We start from the raw sequence: 12,717 nt of genomic DNA on the forward strand, positions 1-12,717 counted from the left end.
CAGAAGGTTAACAGCCCTTTAACGCAAATCAGAGCAACCATCAATATCAACATTTATTTTGCTGCATTTCAAAAACAAAGCCTTTCAGAAGCCTTTAACTTATCAGGCAAACTAACAATATCCTTAAGGGCAGAACATCAAAATAATAACTGGGTAGTTTTGCGCCAACAGGCAGGCTTAAAAGATTGCCAAACATGAAAATAGATAGGCATGGGAAGAAGAGAGAGCATGAGAAGAAAATGTATTAATTCATTTACAGGAGTAATCGGCGGGGTTTGCTCTTGAAAATGTCAATGATTTCATCGAAGTCGAGAGTTACTGTAAGCTGTCTCTCAAATGTCAACAGACAGAGGGACTTAAGGCGAGTTGTAAGCATGGTGCTCCTATTTGCTGTTTTAATTCGGTTGACACTGGAAAAGACGCGTTCAACTAAACAGGATGTCATTGTGTAATCAGAGCTTGACAGCATGGATATTCGGGAAAACGTCCTCATTGCATATGTCCATCACTTCACGAATACTTTTGAGATGTTCTCCTCTTTTTTCCTTCTCTCTGAGTTGCACAAACACTGCGAGCTCCGACTCTGATATGGTTATCTAGCGCTTTCCTGTATCATTGAGAGAGTTCGCTTTAGTAGCCAAAGTGGTGTCATTTATATCGAGGATGGGGACATCAGGATTGCTGCAGATGGGATGAGCCCATAGGTGTCACTGTGGAATCGGTTGTTCAGTTCATTAAGCTGGCAGTCTATTAGCGCGTTGGAAATGTTGCGCAGGTCACTGTCACTCCTCACTCTTGTCGATTTCCCCAACGTGCATGTGAAGATACTTCCCTCAAATCGGCCTGGGAGATTTCTTGAGCGGGAGGGCAAACTGGGTACATCCCAGTTGTTGACATCATGATCCTCCATCATCTTATTTGTTGTTGCCAACATGTTTAAGAACGCACAGTCACCTGAGCGCATGTCTGTCAGTTCTTGTTTGAGGTTCTCGATCAAATCAATCGTGTCTGTCACTGATGTGGTGATGGACTGGAGGCTATTAGACGTGAAGTTAAAGGCTATATTGCCAATGCAAAAAAAGAACTTCACAAGGTCTGTCTTTTTATAATTACTATTCGTAGCGTTGATTAGCAGAGAAATAGTCTGCATAAGACGTTTACGTTGCTTAGCAACCGAATACGCTGGGGTTTATGAATACCTGACATGCGGAGTGATATCAAAGACGTGATTCAGAGGCAAAAACACTTCCCTTGACGCTTTCATTCCACAGCATTGAAAAGAACCGTGCAATAAATGTAATATATAATATATATTATTTTATTTTTTATTTTTTTAAGAAAAGTTTTGGGTGGGCCTGTTGAACAGTGGGTGGGCCTGGGTCCGTCAGGCCCACCCATAACGCCGTGCCTGGTGTGAGTGCAGGCCAGAGAACAATGGGGCCAGTTGAGCAAGGTGTGAGTGCACCCTTAAGTAGCATAAAGTATGTAAATCCATTCCACATCCCCCCCTCCCTAAAAGCGGTATATAATGTGGTGAATAAATGGTATAGTAACAAAATCCTACTGTATCTCTATAGTTAAATTAGTATTTTATTATGATCAGAGCAATTTATTAGAATTCAAAAGAATAATCCGCCATTTGATAGAATCTAGAATAAAACTGGAAGCCAACCTGTCTGCAGTTGCATTGCCAGAGGCAAGTTAGCAACCTTGAAACTCACTGTAGAAAGGCCTAACGACCATCGTCAACTCAGGTAACCATCCCCCATCACGATACGAGAAGAGAGCAACAACCCTCCCCCGCTCTAAGTTTCTCACTTCTCAGAGGCAGCACACACCACAATTTAAGTTTAAAGTTAGGATCTGTGAAGCGCATGGTTGCTGGTCACTCAACTGTTCTTAAAAATATGTAGAGAGACATGAATGATTATTTAGCCATCCTCTAGCTGACTGGTCCTTTGCCTTCTGGGTAGCCCTTTATTTAATACAGTTTCATACTTGACAATGGTTAAGTAATCCATTAAAGCTGAGCCCTAAGATTCTGTTACAAAAACATAGTAACATTGAGTATATATAGTTATTTCCTCTTTCATAAAAGCAGGAGTGTGAATGTCGCTCCGTGCTATCTAAGAAAGGACTTGTGTCATTTTGTAATAGCCTACATAAATATATCATAATAACAATCTAAATATATCATATTCAGATTGTTATTATCTCTTAAGAACAATCCATTTTGCTAATTTATTATTTTACTCATCCATGTTGGAGTGTGAATGTCACTCTATGTTATCTAAGAGGGAACTTCTGTCATTATGCATCAGCCAACAGTGGACCCCTGTCATTCCATACAGTACAAGTGTGGACCATTTTCTGTGATGCTAATTAACAATTCAAATGCATTTCTTTAAAAATAGATTTGGGACTGAAGTACATTGTAAAATGGTAAATTAAGGCTAATTTGGGGATTGAACAATTTCAAAGATCTAGAGCCTTATATTGTATTTTAATTTTATTTGTTTATCATTTTTATTGATACAAATTAATAGATAGGTTTTTGTTAGACTATTCTGTTCCTAAAAACACACTAACAAATCAAGTTTGACAAATTATTATTACATTAGTTGAGATTACTATCTTCCCCTTACAGTATATATAGTTAATTCTTCTTTTCATAAAAGCAGGATTGTGAATGTCGCTCCATGCTATCTAAGAAGGGACTTGTGTCATTTTGTCATAGCCAACAGTGGACCCCTGTCATTAGAAAAACTTATGTTATGCAAATCAACAGATAAAATGCATTCCTTTAACCGTAGACTAAGCACACAAGTTTGTAGTTGTAAAGAAATAAAAACCTTATTAAGTTTAGAAATGTGTGTTCATGACAAGCCACAATGACAACATTGTTGGGGCAACTTTACTTGCAAAATAACACAATATATATGTATACATATATATTTGAATATATATATATATATATCATATTTAGATTGTTATTACCTCTTGAGAACTATCCATTTAGCTTATTTATTTTTTTACTCATCCATGATGGAGTGTGAATGTCACTCTATGCTATCTAAGAGGGAACTTCTGTCATTATGCACTAGCCAACAGTGGACCCCTGTCATTCCATACAGTACAAGTGTGGACCACTTTCTGTGATGCAAATCAACAATTCAAATGCATTTCTTTAAAAATAGATTGGGGACTGAAGTACATTTTAAAATGGTAAATTAAGGCTAATTTGGGGATTGAACAATTTCAAAGGTCTAGACCCTTATATTGTATTTTAATTTTAATTTGTTTATCATTTTTATTGATACAAATTAATTGATAGGTTTTTGTTAGACTATTCTATTCCTAAAAACACACTAACAACTCGAGTTTGACAAATTATTATTACATTAGTTGAGATTACTATCTATCCCTTATAGTATATATAGTTATTTCCTCTTTTCATAAAAGCATGAGTGTGAATGTCGCTCCATGCTATCTAAGAAGGGACTTGTGTCATTTTGTAATAGCTAACAGTGGACCCCTGTCATTAGAAAAAGTTATGTTATGCAAATCAACAGATAAAATGCATTCCTTGAACCGTAGACTAAGCACACAAGTTTGTAGTTGTAAAAAAATAAAAACCTTATTAAGTTTAGATATTTGTGTTCATGACAACATTGTTGGGGCAACTTTAATTGCAAAATAACACTATGTATATACATATATATATATCTTATTTTATTTAGATTGTTATTACCTCTTAAGAACTGTCGATTTTGCTTATTTATTATTTTACTCATCCATGATGGAGTGTGAATGTCACTCTATGCTATCTAAGAGGGAACTTCTGTCATTATGCATCAGCCAACAGTGGACCCCTGTCATTCCATACAGTACAAGTGTGGACCATTTTCTGTGATGCAAATCAACAATTCAAATGCATTTCTTTAAAAATAGATTGGGGACTGGAGTACATTGTAAAATGGTAAATTAAGGCTAATTTGGGGATTTAACTATTTCAAAGGTCTAGACCCTTATATTGTATTTGTTTATCATTTTAATTGATACAAATGAATAGATAGGTTTTTTGTTAGACAATTCCCTTCCTAAAAACACACTAACAATTCAAGTTTGACAAATTATTATTACATTAGTTGAGATTACTATCTTTCCCTTACAGTATATATAGTTATTACCTCTTTTCATAAAAGAAGGAGTGTGAATGTCGCTCCATGCTATCTAAGAAGGGACTTGTGTCATTTTGTAATAGCCAACAGTGTCATCCAAATTAAATGTATTATTATTATTATTATTAGTGGACCCCTGTCACTGCATGCAAAAAAAGTCTGGAACTTTTAAAGCTGAGCCATTTTTGTGTGCATGTTTCAAGAGACTTTACTAAGTAGTCTGTTTAACAGCCCTCTACACTCTGACAGACGTGTGAACGACTGCAGGTCGTTCACACAATAGAGGAGTGTTTGAAGCGACGTGTGTGGATTGGTCGTTGAAAATCAAGCTCTGGCCAGCAGAGGCGCTATAGAGTATGGGCTAAACACTCACACACTTTCAGGTCCCCTCTTGGCAAAAGTTGTGAAAATGCGTAAAAATATTTTAGGCATGTTTTTAGGTTGATTTAAGGCATGACCAAAAGGGGACCTGAAAAATGTCCCCTCTTGGCTCAGAGGTCCCCTGTTGGTGAAGGTGTTACGACGCCGAAGTCCACTGTTGGATAGTTAGGCGAGTACACACACACACACACACACACACAAACACAGTTATGTACACAGGGATATCTTCCTACGGTTATGTTACTTCCCCATCTAGAAGTAACATCAGAAGTACTGTAGCACTCGTGTTGCATCATGAACATACTTAAGCAGAACAAGTACTGTGGGGTATTCCACAAAGCCGGTTTTATCACATAACCGGGTAAGTTAACCCAGGGTTTGCGGTAAACCTAGGTTTTCCGTTCCAAAAGGATCACGGTATGTTAGTTGCTATAGAAACATATGCTCTGAATCAAACATGGTCGGAGCAGGTTTTGCGCAGGTTAAGTTTGAAACATAACCCGGTTTTGGGTATTTCAACCGGCGTCCACCGCAGATTTCATGTGTTCACAATGGCATGCCCTTTTGATGAGAGAACTGCTGATATCGGAGCACTAATTATACGTGCAATCCACCTGGAGCGATTGATAAGACCACGGCTCAACATCTTGGCATATCGGATGACTTTTTGCTGGAGTGGAGAGATATAGATTCTCGCGCAAATCTGTAATATATTTAAATAGCCTTACATAGCCAACACTACCAATCGAGGACCTGGCCTCAGTTCACTCCAGACTATTTGCGTAGCCCTCAGTTTTTTGCAAATGGTAGTTTTATCTAGGCTATAATGCTGAGCACATCTCAGTCCTTTCAGATGACCCATCCAAGATTTGTATCGGCCTCCTATCATACAAACAGCAATATTGTCTGAGTACTATGCCGAGAGGCATTTACAACATAAAGTAGGCTATAAAATAGTCCTAACAGACTTGCATCCACTGGAGAATGTTTGATCGTAGGCGGCGGCTTCATTACAAGCACTAATCCATCTTGATCTGTGAAGTTGATGAATTCTCACTTTAAGGTTTTCTACTGAGTTACCAAAAAAATAAACATTTGGAATAGTATGCGCTGTGGCAAGCACACGGTTTGCATGTGTTACTTCGAAGGCAAAAAAAATCTAAAATACAAGAAAACACAAAAACCTACATTCAACCAGTGGGGTATGGCCCCTGACTCTCTGAGGAGGTAGGTACCTCCAGGTACCCCCTCCATGCCAGCGCGCCCTGAATTTATGTTTATTAACAGCTCCTCCACCGGGGTCAAGACAATTTAAGGGCCAGATCCAGTCTGCCGACTGTCAGCCTTTTCATGATTTGCCTAAAAAAATGGCGTATTTAAATTTATACCAATACGATGGTGGGAAAAGCTTACCAGTTTGTACCTTTTTTATACTTCATTTTTATACTTGATCCGCTGACCGCATGGAAGCGATCGGAGTACATTTTTTTAGAAGAAAGGGGTTATGTGGTTGGATCTTTAAGAATGCTTAACTGGGATATTTATATATTCATGGCTCAAATATTAAGGATCATGCTTTTGACGTGTAACTAACGCATTTACGCGGTCAGCGATCCGCTGCCAGGCTTTGGTTCTGCGGGTTGCAGAGGCTTTAGCGCTCCCTTTTCTTGTGATAATGTCCTTCTCCTCGTCATAGCTCTCCAGGAGAACCTGAAGTTCCATTCCATTGAAATAAGCGTCCCGTTTCGCCATATCGATCAGGGTTTCCATGATCCATACATCACGTATTTTTAGGTTTGGCGTGGACGCGCACAACCCTGTGTTAACCAACCCCGAGTTGATTGAACTAATGCATAACCGCTGCTGTGGAACCGAAAACTCTGGGTTAGTCGGCACAGGGTCAATCAACCTAGAGTTCAGCGTTAACTCAGTGTTTGTTAAACCTCTGTCGTGGAACACCCCTCTGTGGTCTCTAGCATAGTTGTTATTATTCCCTGATTATTGACATGTACACACACATACAGTTATACAGTAATACGTTCATACACACAGTTATACAGTAATACTGAAACATAATACATGAAAATGTTTATTTGACTGGTTTATTTCTTTTAAATGCTCTAAAAGGTGACCTTGGGTGTCACTAAATTAGCTCTGGTCCAGACAGTGCCTCTAAATTAAATGTATTATTATTATTTATTATTATTAAAAGGGTCACCTACCAAATCTTCTGTGGCTGGTCTTCCTCGGGTCTAAAGACTTGTCCTCAGGTTCCATAGTGAGCCCAGGGTCCGGTTCAGAGACAGTGTCCATGGCTCCTCTCTGACAGCTTCCAGGGCTTCTTCTCTCAGCCTTCAGCCCTGCTATATTAGCTGGAAAAACGGTGTCAAATGTTTTAACTCTGAACAATCCTTGGCTTGCAATGATTGGTCAACTCGCGCACACACACACACACACACACACACACACACACACACACACACACACACACACACACACACACACACACACACACAGACACACACACACACACACACACACACACAAGCAGAATGTCAGAAGATTATTTGTCTTGTATGCACTTTAGACTTCATACAAGGCTTTGCTTATTTATGCAAGGCTTTATTTATTTAGGCTTTATTTGTCTGAATAAATGCCTTGCTTAAAAGTATTAAAATATTCTCATTTGTTTTGCTTGAAGAATACAGCATTCTGGGGTTTGATTCTTAATTACTTTACCTGTCACAGCAGCAACCATTAAAATAACGTTCATGTAATGTCTTTGCAGCAAAAAAATTAAGTTGTTCAGTGCCTGTCGTTGCTGGACTCTAATTGACATCATTTATTAATTCATCTACTTCACAGCAGTTAGCTTCCCACTGTAGTTGCCCGCGAAAGCTGCTAGCACACCGCCGCGCGGAAGCCGCCCTGATAACCGCCTCGCTGCCTGAGGGTTCACGCGGCCGTGGGAAGGGCCAGGCGTTCTTAAAGCGGCTGCTTTCTCTGCCACCGCCGGGCAGCGGACGCCGAAAGATTCAGCGCAGGGAAAGATGATTGGTAGGGCAAAATCTGTGCGCTATCACGTGGGCGGCGACCGCTTCCTGGTCCAACAGCCTCGGTTGTAACTGCCTCCCCTCTGCCGCCCGTCCCTCATGAAATGAATGGAGGCGGCGAGTTGCCGCGCGGCGGAGTGAGAGCAGCTTAACAGAGCAAAATGTCCCAACTGGGGGGAATGAGGACATTTGTTCAGGTTTGCAGGTCAGGTCAAGGACAGGTAAACAAACCACTGTCTGGACCAGAGCTCTACTGGTAACAAACAACTGTCTGGACCAGAGCTCTGCTGGTAACAAACCACTGTCTGGACCAGAGCTCTACTGGTAACAAACCACTGTCTGGACCAGAGCTCTACTGGTAACAAACCACTGTCTGGACCAGAGCTCTACTGGTAACAAACCACTGTCTGGACCTGAGCTCTACTGGTAACAAACCACTGTGTGGACCAGAGCTCTACTGATCACAAACCACTGTCTGGACCTGAGCTCTACTGGTATCAAACCACTGTCTGGACCAGAGCTCTACTGGTAACAAACCACTCTCTGGACCAGAGCTCTACTGGTAACAAACCAATGTCTGGACCAGAGCTCTACTGGTAACAAACCACTCTCTGGACCAGAGCTCTACTGGTAACAAACCACTGTCTGGACCAGAGCTCTACTGGTAACAAACCACTGTCTGGACCTGAGCTCTACTGGTAACAAACCACTGTCTGGACCTGAGCTCTACTGGTAACAAACCACTGTCTGGACCTGAGCTCTACTGGTAACAAACCACTGTCTGGACCAGAGCTCTACTGGTAACAAACCACTCTCTGGACCAGAGCTCTACTGGTAACAAACCACTGTCTGGACCAGAGCTCTACTGGTAACAAACCACTGTCTGGACCTGAGCTCTACTGGTAACAAACCACTGTCTGGACCTGAGCTCTACTGGTAACAAACCACTGTCTGGACCTGAGCTCTACTGGTAACAAACCACTGTCTGGACCTGAGCTCTACTGGTAAAAAACCACTGTCTGGACCAGAGCTCTACTGGTAACAAACCACTGTCTGGACCAGAGCTCTGACTTGACTTATAGGTTAAAGTTAACTAGTTGATGCTATAGTTAGAGTCAAACACTGCCTGTTGTATGAATGGGTTCCAAGATCACATACAGTGCTATTGTTGTCAATTGTTTGAATGACAAACAATTTTTGTCATTCAAAAATTGTTTGTCATTCAATTTTGACAAACAATTTTGACAAATTGACACGGGACCACCCCCCTCTCCGGCTACCCAACACGGGACCACCACCCTCTCCGTCAGCAGGTCAGAGCCCCCTCACAGCTTCACCCTTTTCAAATAGCACGCTACGCTATTTGAAAAGCACGCTACCTCCCACACCTACATCCCGTTATAGACCCCCCAGCCTTCCGTATAGACCCCCACACACCCACCCTCACCACAATAGACCCACACACACATATCAAACCACAGAACACACCAGACCCACACCAACACACCCACACACACAACCACTCAGACCACAAAGACCACCTCCACCATCCACCCGTCCACTCCTCCCACCACCACCAACACACACCCAGTACATTGCACCAGATGGCCCAACCCGTGAAAAAGACAAAGTATATTTTAAAATACTCCAGGCCCTGCACCACAGGGACACAGCGGACAGAGCGGTGTCCTCCCGGGAACTCCCCAGGGGGATGTCACGACAGGTCCACAAATGATCACACTTCATCAAACCCATCACCCACAGACACCACATCACAAAGAAATAATGACAACACCAACACCTGGATGCACAATGACATGTTGATCCTAAAAGAAGTCCACACACACACAATAGACCAACTCACACAAACACCCCAGCCCACCAACACACTCTCACTTAAGATCGCGACCAACTGGGCGCACAAGAGATTGGGCCAAAGACTATTACGCCCCGTGCCCACTACATGCGTCCGTTGCGTGATCCCCATTGACTTTAATGGGGACGGACGCGCAATGCATTGTGGATCCGTACGTTCCGTTGGAGCCTTCGGCTCAGTCAAGAAGTTGAAATATGTTCAACTTTTTCAGCAGCGACGGATCCGTCATCCAATCAGATCGCGTCTGCAAATTTAAGCACTGTGACGCGACTCGGGCTCCGACGATACTGGAAAGCGGGAAAGCGGGTCATCTTGCATCGCAACAAGCAGGAAGTAGCGGGAAGAACCCGGCGAAGCGATTTGATTGGCTGACGGATGCCTCTGCAAAGACTACTCCCCCATCAGTCAGCCACGCCTTCCCACATCAGTCGACGGACGCATGTAGTGGGCACGGGGCGTTACCCACCACCTTCCATCAACTAGAACGCACACTACTCCATACACCGTCCGCCCCTCACTCACCACTCATTACCAACCCACACCCCCTCAACCTACTCCCCCCCTCCCCCATACCGACCAGTCCCCATACCACCCCACTTCGAGCCTGGACCTTCCCCTCACCGACACCTCCACAGCCCACACTCAGCCACACAGATCCCCCCCCCTCCCCCCTCCCTCTGCCTCCCCAACCAGCACCCACGCACACCCTAGATGTAAATGTAAATGGACTGCATTTATATAGCGCTTTTCTAACCATTGGCCACTCAAAGCGCTTTACAATATTGCCTCACATTCACCATTCACGCACACATTCACGCACCGACGGCGGAGTCAACCATGCAAGGCGACAGCCAGCTCGTCGGGAGCTAACAGTCAGGGTTAGGTGCCTTGCTCAAGGACACCTCGACACTCAGCTAGGAGGAGCCGGGGATCGAACCAACAACCTTCAGGTTACCAGCCAACCCGCTCTACCTCCTGAGCTACTGCCGCCCTAGATCACTCTATTCAGGCCCACGCCCCACACTGACGGAACTCACAACTATACACACAACCAGAAACACAACAGACCCCCCCTCACACAACCGGCCCTCCCCCTCCCCCCTCCCTCAAGGATAAGGGGTAGGGGCCCCACCTTCTACCTGCAGCAGGAGCCAGGACACCCACAGAGTCGCACCACACACCCTCCACACCACCTCAGATCAATTACCCCCCCCCCAACTCAACCAACCCCCCACCCACCCATCCCCACCCTCTCCCCCACTCCCCCCAGTCAGAAATCCTCTCACCAGATGAACCTCCACCTCAGAGGACCGAGCAACAACCAACACACCACCATACACCACCCTCTCTCCAGAGTTCCCCCTCACTCCATCCACACACTTGCATCCAACCTCTCCCACTCCCAACCCCCGCAAGGAGACAATCATCCACATAGACGCACAGGTCATTCATACCCATAACTCCCCACCAGATTCCACCACACCCCACACACCAACACCCAGCAGACCCCTCCTTAGATCACACACACGCACCAACCTCATTGTGGACCTTGTTGACTCCATCTCACTAAAATCCATCCCCCCCCCCCCCCCTCCCTCAGTGGCCAGGCAAAAATCTAAGAGCGATGATGAAGGGGCCTACTAAGGTCAACACGACCACAACGAACCCAACTGACCAAAACTCTTCCCCCTCCCCCCACAACCTTCTTGCCAGGTCACTGTTGACACCAACCCTCCGGCCCCCACTGCCCCCCCCTACACTACCCCCTCCAGATATCAAACCACAGTCCATCCCCTCCCCGACCAATCCTGCAGTCTTAAAATACTATCGACCCACCTACCATAAGGTTAGGGGGGGCCACAAGCTGCAGGATTGGTCGTACCTAGGACACACACCCACACTCATCATCGGCGACTCCAATCTCGATAGAATTCCCCCACAAACACACGCACACATACACATAGACAGTTATCCCGGGGCCACCATAGGACATATCTTACACATCCTACAGAAAACACCAACACACACACAAACAGTCATCCTTTCAGTTGGCATAAACAACATGAATCACAACCCCGAACTTACGTCCATCAAACAAATATCGGCCCTTAATAAACAGGCACTTACCACATTCCCCAACGCCACCATCCACTTCCCAGTCATCAACCACTCACCGAAACAACAGCAGAACCTACGCCACTCAACAGCTACACAGTCACTGATCTCAGTCCCCTACTAGAAACTCCCCACGACACCTTCACCACTCAACCCGGTGCTTCCCTCAGCCCCCACCTTAGACCCCCCATATATACACCTCCACACACACATTAACACACATCAGCTCAGCCACAATATATTAATTAATATATACACCTCCACACACACATTAACACACATCAGCTCAGCCACAATATATGAATTAATATATACACCTCCACACACACATTAACACACATCAGCTCAGCCACAATATATTAATTAATATATACACCTCCACACACACACACATTAACACACATCAGCTCAGCCACAATATATTAATTAATCTATACACCTCCACACACACACATTAACACACATCAGCTCAGCCACAATATATTAATTAATCTATACGCCTCCACACACACACACATTAACACACATCAGCTCGGCCACACTATATTAATTAATATATACACCTCCACACACACATTAACACACATCAGCTCAGCCACAATATATTAATTATTATATACACCTCCACACACACATTAACACACATCAGCTCAGCCACAATATATTAATTAATATATACACCTCCACACACACATTAACACACATCATCTCAGCCACTTAGTTACCCTGGTCTCCCCCTCAATATAATTAGATCTCGGTCCCTCCCCCACTCACTCTGTTCCTCCCCCTCCTGTAGATTCCACCAAGCAGCGGCCCCCACCACAGACCCGGACTGGTACAGGTACAGCGGAGAGACTCAACCAGGTGGCTGAACAGAACACCATGATGATGGGTCAAAGCAAAGGGAAACGTCCCACAAAGCGATCCCAATCTGAAGCCCCCTCTAATAACACCAAGTCTCCTCCGCTGTCCGTCCAGTCCACGAGCACACTCTCACAGCGCACTGTGCAGCTTAGACTCCACCGCGCCCTTCATTCAGCCTCGTTAAGTCCCCTCACCGTCACTCCCGAGCGCCGACGGCCGAGTGGAACCACCGACCCGAAGCCTCGAC

At 44.2% G+C, this 12,717-nt stretch overlaps 1 protein-coding gene across 1 annotated transcript in view; it reads right to left on the minus strand.

The window, feature by feature from the left end:
• Positions 1-12,717, minus strand: part of LOC130386704 (protein enabled homolog) — a 43,926-nt gene that overhangs the window by 11,422 nt on the left and 19,787 nt on the right. Inside the window, exon 9 of the mRNA XM_056595716.1 lies at positions 6,785-6,934. Coding sequence (XP_056451691.1) covers positions 6,785-6,934 — 150 coding nt within the window. The remainder of the gene's footprint in view (positions 1-6,784; positions 6,935-12,717) is intronic.

Source organism: Gadus chalcogrammus, chromosome 7, assembly GCF_026213295.1.
Source record: "Gadus chalcogrammus isolate NIFS_2021 chromosome 7, NIFS_Gcha_1.0, whole genome shotgun sequence".
Taxonomy (NCBI): Eukaryota; Metazoa; Chordata; class Actinopteri; order Gadiformes; family Gadidae; genus Gadus; species Gadus chalcogrammus.